The following is a 12,079-nucleotide window of genomic DNA, read 5'->3' on the forward strand; positions in this document are numbered from 1 at the left end:
GCAATTAAATATCAATCTCTGAACAGTTGAGGTGTCTGGCCTTTGCTTGTATGAGCGTATGGACGTATTTCAACTTTATTTGATGGTCTTTTCCCACAAGGTGTTAATATGGCGGCTGTCAAATGCCCTACAATGTGACTCCAGGGAGCTGTCTTAAAGCGTGCAATAAGTCTGGTTCAGGCTGACCCCTCTGTGCTGAGTGTGACCTCTGAAGTAGCAGATCTGCTGTATCACCGAGGCTGCCTCAAATCGCAGTCATCTCCCTCTCTGAGCCTGTCCAAGCCTTTGTCAGCATGGTAATAGAACAAGCTCTTAAATGGGATTGTAAACTGTGCCTTGACCCCCCAAGGGCACTTGAAACTACTTGCCATATCACGTTTATTAGCTTATTAAATTGTAAAATGATTCTCTGGCTGAGGCCTCATTTCAAACGGTGCGCCTGGCGAGCCAGTGAGCTCACCCACTCAACTTTTAATCTAACAGCTGCATCCCTGCTCGGTCACTCCGTCGCCCTCAAAAACATAATGGAAGCTAACTGTTAATCAAGAGGACGCTGGAGGAGGAATTAAACACACGCAGTGGTAGGTTTTTGAATAGGAATCAACAGGAGGAAAGAAAAGCAGGCACTAATTAAAAATACATTAACTGGTTATCATGTGTTGACATATTTTGCTTGATCTTTTTTTCCTAATCAGCAGTAATGAACGAAGTGTTCTCCATCCACTGGGTATTACATGCTACGTTTCAGTGAGCAGTAAAATTAGCTGAGGCCCCTGAAGCTAAGTTGAACCGATGAAGCTTTGCTAGGTTTGATTACGGCTCTTGTACTGTACTTAATAGAATGCTGTCTCCTCTTCAGATTCTTATTCACATTAGAGATGTGACTAACCCCAGATTAGTCACTGCTGGAAATATCCTCTCATATCTATCTACTATAATACAGAGAATTACAGTAGTTAACTGCAATCACAACCGCTGTAATCACGGTCTCTGCTAATCATGGATGCTTACATTAAGAAAATCTAAGAATATGTTAGGCCCAGTGCCTTCTGTTGAAACAATGACGTCCTACTACTCCACTCAACCCTATGAGTCAAAAACAATATACTGTACTTAGGGTTTAATAGTAAAGAAAATTACACATTACGTCTATGTTTTTTGTTCTACAAGTGTTCTTCAATCAGCCCCATAACCCTTAGTGCAATTAATCAGATATTTATGTGCTCATTCATACTCAATACCTGCCTCACAGCTAACTACTGACGGAAGACCTGCTTGCTTTTACTTTTGAATGTACAATAGTTTAGTACATTATAAGGTGAATAACCTTTGTTGGGAAAATTGGGCCATCGCATCAACAAATTTTAATGGCATTTAAAATGCTTTTATTTATTATATTACTCAGTTACACAGTAAACTAAAGTGAGTGTGAAAGTGGAATCTTGATCCTGGAATGGTACTTTGACAAGAAAACGGGTTAGCCTTTTCAAGGAAATCCATCCAATAGTAGTTGTGATATTTCACTGAAAACCAAAAAATGTCAACCTAATGGTGGCACTGAAGGAAAAGTCAGGGGGTTCACCGCAGCAATCTACTGAATAGTTGTTGCAGTCTGGAGCAAAGTGGTGACCAGCTGACTGAATTCATACGGACTCCTTCAACTCAAACTGTGTGTGTTCTGCAGCGACAGTGCAGATATGTGCTGTACTAGCTGTCCAAATTATCAAAACGCCCAGATGGAGAGACCATATGTCCTGAAAAGTGGCAATGTGGAAGGTGCATGTGCTTTACTTTCTGTTCCTATCATCGCTGTTACAATCACAACATCTGAATGGATGCTGTTTGCATATGTACAGAACAAAGTCCTGCTATATGTATTTCATTCACACAAATCAGTTTAGTTAGATTCCTTGTGTGTTTCTGGTATTTGGCATATAGTATTGATTCTGATTCAGTTATAATCACAGTCATCTGTCATATTCAACATTCACACTATATGATGCTTAATGTGATTACATACCCTAAGCTGAGTTGCTGCACACCAAGGAGCGTGGCCCCTTGCACTTCACTGCTGTTTCCGCCACGATGGTTGGTTGAGTGAGACAGTGGCACTGAGAGAGAGAGAGAGAGAGAGAGAGAGAGAGAGAGAGAGAGAGAGAGAGAGAGAGAGGGGGTCAAACAAGCTCTGACTCACGCTCCTGCTCCTTACATGCACCCAATCCACTCCTATCTAGTACCTGTCACACGCTGGCTGCAAAATGGAATTGACTATTGATTTCCCCCTTACCACAGGTCAGTTGTGCTGGCAGGCTATAGTGGGCTCACTGAAAGCCTTGTGTGGGACAACAAGACGCGGAGGAAACACACACATTATGAAACCCACACACACAAAAACACACAAGCTCAAATACACGTTCTTATTAACTACCATTTTCTGGGATTGTGTAAAGGAAGACAATGAAGGTTGCTTTAAAAGAGGTGTGTGTTACAACATGTGTAGCGTAACACACTGAGGAGATGGCAGAGCTTTGATAAAACTGTGGTTGGATTTGTTCTGCGAGGCAGGAAAAGTAGAATAAGCATATGTGTGAAACGCATTCCAGCTTTTTGCAAGGTTAGATTTTGCTGCACTGAAAAAGAGCCGTGATTCACAACTGTTTTGACACGTGAGCCTTCAAAATAAATAATGTCAGCTTTCATCACGTTATTTTTGGTTGGTAGTTTTGCAGAATTTTTCCATTATGGGGTAATTAATTTAAACTATCTTGAGTGGCCTGAAGAAGTGACAGTATGCAGTATTTCACAAGAAGAAGAAAAAAAAGAGAAGAGAAAGGTCTGAACTATGTGTGACAAAAATATTTTAATAATTCAATGACCTATCAGCTTTATCTCTGGATCCCTTGTATGGTCCCACCTCCCAGGCTGGAGGAAGGAAAAGCAGTTTTGTTAAACAGGTATTTAAAAGGCCTCTACTGTTGTTGACTGTGGGGGTCTCAGTTGCTGTCTTTTAATGTCAGAAAAGAGAAAACAAACTGGGCTTCACCACACTGTGGCAGCTTACTATACTTCTGATACACACTGATACATTTTGACATCAACAGACGGTGAAAATTACCACTAATATTTGTCAAAGCACACAACAGATTTTCAAAGTGACAAAAGCTTTCACTTTCCTAGCTCTCAGAACAAGGCAGTCAGGGTTGTTCTGAGCTTGAACCCATGGGTACGCATTTGCAAACAGCCATTCTAACAGCTCGGTTATGTTGGAAGAATAGAACTACAATGTACAGTGGTATACATAATATTTACACTCACAAAGACCACCTTTGTTGTATTGGGGGAACTAAATGCTCTCCAAATTAGAGCCAATGTTGACTTGTACTTGCCAAAAAAGGGTACCTGTTCTGTGATGCCAGGAATTGTAAGTTGTGTACATTTACCATCCTAATTAATAATTTGTTCGTATTTTTTTATAATTTATTTTATGTATGTTTGACTTAGATTGATGTATTTATTAAGTATTTATCGTTTTGTTGGTAGTCAAATTTATTTATACAAATTAAGTCATGCTTGGTATTTTGGTCTCTCTTTTAATTAGGCTGCATTAATAAACTATGCATGTGACTGTTTTTACACAGATTACCTTTATAACCATAATAATAGTCTTTACATTCAGACAATTTTTGAGAATACTTTGTAGCCGAAAGCCAACAACATCAGCAGTGTAAGCTCCACTGACTTAGTAGAGTGGTACGTCTTTCTCTGCAGGCTCTATAAACTTTTACTGTGTGTTGGACTGTGGACAATGATCCGACGGACATTAAACCTAAACTGGTCTGTGGACCGTTTTGTTGAATGCTGTTGGGGGATGCCAGCACACACGGAGTGCCAGCCTGTGAAACCAGCCAACTTAAAACTGTATTCAATGATAAACTAAAACAACCAACAGGAACCTGAGGTCTGTGACTGTTGGTGTGGCCTGAGTTTGTGTGGTCTACAGTGTTACTTATTACTTACTGCTGCTCATTTCTAAATGTGCCTAGTACAGCTGCTCAATTGACTACAGAGCTACTTTGGCACTGTTAATTCTTTTCATTTGTTTTGTTCAAACTGCACAAAAGTAGCCATTGTTCAGGGGTTGTAAAAGGAATAAACACTGCCTCAATATTTGCACATTTTCTAGGCAAGCATAAATGCTCTCTGTAGGCAGACATGATAAAAAGCATATATTTACAGCCAGGTATACACACTCACTTCACAAGCAAGATCAGTCTGGTTTGCAGACAAAACCTCACACACAATCAATAGTGGTATAGGCAGTGACGTACAGACCTGGTGCGCACAATAGCTCAGCAACAAATTATACCTGTTACATTTTTGTTGACCGTCAAAGAGCTGTTGATTTAAATCCGTCTTAAGGCCTTACTGCCTTACAATATAGTAGCAAAAGAACACAATTTTAGTTTTTTTGTTATACAGGTGGAAAAAAATAGTGTGTGGTGGTGATTTACTGAAATAAGTAATACAATATATCATTGTTCAGCCACAATAATTACCATATAGTCAAATTAAAACCCCTTGATGTCTCAATAAATCCATCTTTCTTGTAAATGTTATAGTAACATTATTTTGTGGTCTGTGTTTTGGATTGCTTTATATTTTACAGATATAAATGTCCTGTCCACCCAATGCTGATTACCTCCCTTATGGAAATTAATCAGGTTATTGCTCTATAGGTGAGATTTGCCAACCATCTTATGTGACTGTGTAAAGCTTGAGTTAAACTGTATTGCAGTGGAGAGGTTCTGGTATAAAGATATGGCAAACGTGTCAGTCACTTTATGCTTTTAAGTGTCCTTTCTGAATGCATTTTGTGATATTAAACCAGCAAGCAGCAGGTGATGTGCACTTTGTGCATTAAATATAGTCCAGGTTAATCTTAGGTTGCTACAGCCCACATGTTGTTCATGCATAGTTGATTCCCCCTACCCGCTCTGACTTTCGCCCTCCTTTTTCAACCTGTATAAGGGGTCATTAAGTCATTGATCGAGGGTAAGGAGGTGAACAACTGCAGGGTGTCAAAGCAGAATCAGTATATCAGAACTATATGCGAGGAAACCACTTGTTTAACTGATGCAGAGACATTACCATGGAGACATTACATTAACAGAATTAAATACATTTTAACAACGCACTTTGTTCAGCACATATGCAAACATCATATGCTATTATTATAACAGTGACGATAGAAACAAATCAAAGCAGAAGTATTTTTCTCTTCACTTTGTGGTTGATATCTCTTGAGATCAAAATAATTTGTGCAAAATATACTCTGCTTCTAGGTTTTGAAGTTGGTGTCATGCCACTAAATATGTGGTCTCCTGGTGTCAAACTGGCTGTTTGTTGCTGCTGAATAGTAGCCTTTTTCTACCCAATGTTACATCCTGTGTGATGTATGGCTCATAACCAACTCGCTTTCTGGCTCCTGATTGATTGATTGATTGATTGATTTATGGGTCAATCATTGGGTAACCTTACTCGCCTACCATCCCACACACTCAAATGTCTTTCAGTGAGGAATCAAAGCCAAGGATTGACATATGAAGCGTTTCTTCAATTAAACTTCCGGAGAAAATCCACCTGTGCTGCTAGTTCCTGCTCTCCTGTGGAAAAAGAGTGAGGGCAAGGATAAATATTCAATATTTGCTGACAGTTATCCAAATTTAAACTCTAAGGCTGCATTTTAACACCTCATTTTCTCTATCAGAAATGCCAGACCACCAGTGAAACATGCCATCACTGAAAGACCAAGGTTATTTGGAGAAATTAACATAACCACTAGTAGTACTTGCAAACAACAGATTGTAAACAGATTATGGGATTTGTCAAAGGCTGACCTTCTGTTAAGCAGCACCTGTGTACAACAATGTGAGCCAAAATGATATCTACCCATTAGGACCAACAGATGGCACTCTGGTAACATCTAGACCTTAGTGAGACATTTATGATGGAGGAAAAAAAAAAATAAATAAATAAATAAATAAAGAGGGAGAGATGCACTGAGAAATATAACCATTTCTAATGTTTTGTTTATTATGATGAGAGTTGTTTTAGAGCTACAAGTGAGGACAGAAGCTTGTACACAGATAAGCTGGACATTGCTCCTTTTCAGTAAAGGTTAGAGAGACCCAGAATAGATTCTGAAATCACACTTTTCCTTCACAAAATGCTTGCCTGTTAACTTTAAGAACTCCTTACAGGGACAATATTTGACAAGACAGCCAAGCTATGTGTCAGAACATTTTAGCTCACTGACCTATTCTAACGGGACCTGATTGTGGTTTTGTCATATGTCTAAGAACAGGGTTACCTTGAACAAACTGTTTGACATTGAGGCTTCTGTGCAGGGGCTGAGCAAGATGGCCAGGGAAACTAATCCTTCTCAGTCTGCCATCAGCAGGACCTCGGCTAGTCATTGCTCTGACGTGGTCTTTGTTGGAGAAGGCCGATGAGCCAAGGACAGGAACTTCTCTTCCCAGGCCATACCCTGTTAGACCCCTCCGGTAGGTGCCATGACCCCAGCTTTGGGGCGGGGGGAGCCCTCTCAGAGACATGCCACGTCTATTTGGGACAGACTCGTCAACAACAAGGTCATTCTCATTGTAGACAAATGAGAGCGGTTTGTTGCGACCTTGAGGATCCCAATTCACAAGGTCAGACTGGCCTGGGGCTTCAGCCAGAGTTGGAGGGGCAATGTGCTTGACCTCTTCAAGATTGGACTTGCGGTTAATAACTGATTGTCCTCTGGGAAGTCTAAGCACTTGGTTGGTGGTGTATTCACTTTGAACTGGACTTGTCAAGCCGTGGCTCAGTACAAATGCAGATTCAGAACTCCTGGGGCTAGCTTGTTTATGTATTCTGTCATCTAGGGATCTCACTCCTGGTTGATTTTCTCCGTAGGAGGCCATGTTAAGTTCAGTCTCAGCCAATTCACGCCCATTGTTATTGTAAGGTTGACGTCTGAATGGCATTGTGTCGCGCTGCATCCCATGGTGAGCTGGTCCATAGAGATCAGGGGCTCCATGGACTCCAGGATAATCCAAACCCAAGGCAGCTGCACGGGCTGCAATGGAACAACACAGTGTTGACAAACTGCATATTCTCTATGTGCTGTTTCGTTGTTTTGAAATGTCAAATATACCCGCTAATTGGTAATTATAAGAAAGTAGTAACATCAATCAAAACGCACTACATACCTCTTGCTGTTTTAGCACAATACACACCTCCAGCTGACACAGAGTGAAGCACAATGGAGCTGCAAAAGACAACAAACACTGTAAGCCAAACAGCACAGCGCTGATTGTTTTCTAACCACAGGAAACATTCAAGATTAAAATACCTGAGAAAAACCACCAGAGGTACACACATCCTAGCAGTTATGTCAGCATAAACTTCATTGCAATACAATTAGTGAGAACACTTGCCACTCTTGACTTCTTTTGCAGCCACTCTGACTGCCCAAAACCTCACCCTGGCTTGATTTACTAATTACAGACAGCTGGTTGTCATAGGGACCAAAACTCAACCACTGAATCCAGTCAGCCACCGGCAAATTGCTTCATTACAGGCAATTAGTTAAAATGTTTGCTAGCAGCAGATTTCGACCAAACAAGACATTTTCGTTTACTTTTCATTTTAGTGAAGTGAAACACATTTAAAAGCACGGTGGTGTGTGCAGTAAGGATAAAAGTCAAGCAAATATTTCCACTTCTGTGCAATTTTGAACACATTTGTTAGTGAGTAATCTTGTATTTAAACAGCTAAAGAAAAGTTTGTCTGGGCTTGGTTAAAAAAAGAAAGAATTGTAAATAAGTGTAAATCCTTTGGTGTCATTTGAATATTAACTATTTTGCAATCCTAGCATGATTAAAAACATCACCTCAGAACTTTAAATTACCTGAACAGGTAGCTAATTAAAACTTCTAATTCACTAGACCTAAAACCTGCGATAATGATATACAATTTCCGCATGATTACCATAACCACCGCAAATTTATAATGATCTCATTAAGCTTGACTTTCTTTATTATATGGTTCAAAGAGCACAGAAAACATTTGGAAGCATACGTGCAGCAGTAACAGTGGGTCATTTTTATTTTGTTTTTCATAAACGTGTACAGTTCAAGACGGGGGGGACAATTAATCGCTTTACGTTAAAAGCAGGAGAAAGAAGCAGCGCTTGAGTTCTTGCAGCAATGAAGCAGCTGAGAGCAGTGGAAGCATTTAATAATTCACTCAAATTATTTCTGTCAGGACTGACAAGCTAAACGGGGGCTTGATTTAATTCTGTAATTGCATGTTCACCTTTACCCTGAACCCATACTTTGGTAATTAATAGGCCCAAGCTTTATTTGAAGTGTGGCAAGGCGAGTAATGGAATTTAAATTGCAGGTGATGTGAAACCAAAGATGTGAATGCCCGCTTGGCCAAGGAGCTCATGTTATTTGCCCACCACAGTGTCACCCGGACTGAAGCCAAAAAGTGGCACCAACCCTCAATCGACCCATGGACCTAATCCTCTGCTCCTGCACTTTGTAGACCGTCTGTCTGTTGTTAAAAATTGACTAGACTTGACTTGAACTATGCTATTTGACTTGTGGATTTCAACACAATGGACAGTGTAGATGAACACCCAGAGACACACATTGGTGGTGGCGTATCCATCAGCAAAGCGACTGTGACTTTGCTTTGTGCTGGCTAACATTTCTAGGGACTCTAAAGCAGACCTATATTCCATGTGGATGAGGTTGAATCGCTTGACACACACCCTCTGGAGAAAGGTTAGAGTATACGAGCTCAGCAACAGAGGATCAGCGCTCCACCTCTCAACCTCAGGGTGATGCTGAGCCCCCACGCTCAGCTCCCATCATCCCCTCTGGGCCTCATTTGTGATGAGCGGGAGGTCCGTGGTGTCATTTCCACAAGATGTTGACACAGACAGAGCAGCCTCACCGGACTGCCAAATGACCAGTGAACTCTGACACTGTAATGGCACAATGTTCCAGTAATGGCTGTTTCAACCAAAAGGTGGCATGTAATGCGCCGCTATTAGGTTCATGATGAAACCACTGACATTTGTTTTGGACTCATTTTCTAAACTCGTGTAAATATGTATCAGAATCAATTAGGCCTAATAATATACAGTCCTTAGAGGATTCACATCAAAGCACATAAGCACACAATCCAATTAAGAGTGTGTACTGTTTAGATTGAAATGCTCAGCGTTCCGGTCTTAAACCCAATCCGCATATCAGTAAACAATATTTGCCAGAGTGTCTTTTCCAGTGGTTGTGTGTGGGCGTTTGTATGTGCGTGCGCTTGTTTGTATGTACGAGTCGAGAGAGAGATAAGTGCAGAGTACATGCAGCTTTGCAATCTTTAATATGTTTTTTGTGCATTTCATTTATGTGTAAGTGTGAGGTTGTTATAGATATTTGATTTGGTTATTTTTTTAAACTGCTACAGTAAAAAACAGCTAAAGGTACATCTGTCCAGTGTACCATTATGGTGCTTTCGATTCGAGTCAGACCTGTGGGCCTTTGCTGTGTGTCATTCCCCCCCCCCTTCCTGTCTATCTTGACCTGTCCTGTCAAATTAAGGCAAAAAGCTCCAGAGCGCCAGGAGCCAAACCCCGCAAAAAAAACCCCCCCAAACAACCATGATACTGTATTCCCTGTCGTCAAACTGGTCATGCTGGGAGCTCCCAGTCTGACAGGATCAGCTAATAGCTGCTTGACAAGGGGACATATACATTCAGAGCTATTGACTACTACTGCAACAAGTTCCTCCCTAGAAACAAGCACTCTGATTTCAGTTTTATGTAAACTTGAATAGCAGAGACAAAGCACACTAATGAGCCTGTAAAGTGAAATGCAAAAGAGTGACACATAATATTTGATAAAAATCACATGGTAGGTTTCTTATGTGATAAAGATTTACATTAAGAATGGTAGCTTACAAACAGAGTTATCATGGTAGCGCCTCATGTTTCCGATAAGAGCACAGGGACGTTTATTCTCCTGGAAATGATCGAATTAGATGAATACACTGGCATTTCTGTTGACTGTTGTACTGAATTTCAGGGTTCTCTTCCTTCACATTTCTACTCTTCCACCGCAGCTTCCTCATTCTTCCTCTCACCACTGTAGACAACAGATACTGAACTCTTTGAGCTCTAGGGCTCAGGCTGGCTCCAAAGCACGAATAGCAATCAGCAGAGGGAGCAAGGGAAAGGAGAGGAGGAACAGAGAGAGAGACACACACACACACACACATACACACACACACGCAAAGAGCAACAGTTTCTGTGAGAAAAAGATGGTCAAAATACACACTAAGAGAGATAGCTACAAAAAAATGACAGAGAATGATTGTGTACAAGAGGAAGCAAACCATTTGTTTCCACACTACCAAATTAGAAAGCCCTCCAATTCATCTCATGGTCAAACAGCTTTCATCATGGAGGCTCGCCTGCGCCAGGCGTGCTGAGCCTGCGATTTGAGACAATTAAATTTGGCTTTTTTAGAGCCTTCTCATCTTTTAACTAACCCAACATAGACTGTTGCTTGCAATCTGTCCCTCTCTCCAGGCTTTCCATAACAAAGAAAAAAAGTGACAACAAAAGTATAATTAGCAATGACACAACCAGGATGGTTCCTTTAAATTCCATACCAATTAGGAAAAGGAGCAGTCAGCAAATGCTGCTTGTGATGTCCTAAACAAATGCCCCTTGTGGCTGGTTCCAGCATGCATGCAGTGGCTTGCATTGGGGACACAGTCACCTGTCAGGCCTCATTTGGATGTGGTGGATTCCACTTTGCATGGTGCTGTCCCAAACCATCTCCCCATGCTCGGCTTAGTGTCAGGCATTAATTAGCTATGTCTGGTTCTACAGAGGCTGAGAAACCCAAGTGAGCTAGCTGAGAAGAGAAAGAAGGGAAAAGAGTAATGATGAATCAACAGTGGTGTCTTCCTCACAGTGTTTTTGCTATGCAAGCAAAGGCAACACCCTAATTCCCATGATGCTCAGCAGCAAATTCTGACTGTAGCTGAACTGTAGCAGCAAATGAAGGTGCAGCAAATCCACATGCAACTATTGTATGGTTTAAGTCTGGTGAGTTAATTTATAGTTTTACAAAGTCTACACTGTCTACTTTTTTTAGTTCAAATTATTAGTGTATTTTGCCACGGTTTATTACCTGAACATACTGCATGATTTCCTGACTTTTATCCTCCACTACACATACTGTATGTATTCATCAGGAGTCCCTAATTAGTTTTCCTTGAAGGCAGAATTCAACTAAGCCAGCTACCAGAGTCTGAGCCTCATGTTGTTTCATTTATTGACGGCTCAACAATATTAATGATGATAATGACAATTATAACAAATAAGGCAGTATTTGTACGAATAGCAAGGTAATTTCAGCCCCCCTTCCTCAAATTAGTTTTATTTTCTGCACAAGTTCAGGATTTCATTTATTTTCATTTTCACTCTTTAGTTTATGAGCTGTATAATGCGCTTCCCACTCATCATTTGAGTATCTCTCTTTTCAGGATTTTTGAATGCATTCTTTTTATTATCAGCAGTTGCTGTGAATTTCGAGATTTGTTTCAGGTTTATAAGACCCCAAGCACTAACTTTTGTTTCTTTCAAGTTTATACTCTGAATTATCAGCTAAAATGAAACATTTACATCTGCAAATGACCAAATATAATCAAATATAGAAAGGTTAGATTCTTATTCAATGGCAACTACCCTGATTTGTAGCCATTTAAATGGATGGGTGGTTTCATTGTCACTTTATGTTGGGAATCTTGCAGAGGTCAGATAAAGGTAGTCAGGTAAAACTAGTTTGCTCAGGAGGAATATAATAGTATATTTTCAACAGTCAGTGTTTTTAAAAATTAATAGTTTTTTTATTATTTGAAAGAACAAAAAATATCATTTATGCTGCTTTTCGTCTCAGCCGGCTATAGGGGCGTATCTGTGTTTGACTGGCAGCAGCTGGCAGGCTGCCAA

The 12,079-nt window shown here is 40.5% G+C and overlaps 1 protein-coding gene across 3 annotated transcripts; it reads right to left on the reverse strand.

Moving 5' to 3' along the window:
* Positions 1 to 5,214: 5,214 nt before the first annotated feature.
* On the reverse strand, positions 5,215 to 7,456 carry LOC127367045 (uncharacterized). 3 transcript variants are annotated; one of them, XM_051406566.1, is made up of 5 exons: positions 7,400 to 7,456; positions 7,257 to 7,315; positions 6,371 to 7,123; positions 5,898 to 5,983; positions 5,215 to 5,663 (listed from the first exon to the last, which is right to left on the reverse strand). In XM_051406566.1, exons 1-4 carry the CDS (start codon positions 7,426 to 7,428, stop codon positions 5,946 to 5,948), a joined length of 879 nt encoding a protein of 292 aa, XP_051262526.1. In that variant the 5' UTR covers positions 7,429 to 7,456; the 3' UTR covers positions 5,215 to 5,663; positions 5,898 to 5,945. The 3 variants fall into 3 exon arrangements, with proteins under 3 accessions (XP_051262526.1, XP_051262525.1, XP_051262524.1); XM_051406565.1 differs by lacking the exon at positions 5,898 to 5,983; XM_051406564.1 differs by lacking the exons at positions 5,215 to 5,663; positions 5,898 to 5,983 and having other exon boundaries at positions 6,073 to 7,123.
* Between the last annotated feature and the right edge of the window lie 4,623 nt (positions 7,457 to 12,079).

The sequence above is a fragment of the Dicentrarchus labrax genome, unplaced genomic scaffold (genome assembly GCF_905237075.1).
Source record: "Dicentrarchus labrax unplaced genomic scaffold, dlabrax2021, whole genome shotgun sequence".
Taxonomy (NCBI): domain Eukaryota; kingdom Metazoa; phylum Chordata; class Actinopteri; family Moronidae; genus Dicentrarchus; species Dicentrarchus labrax.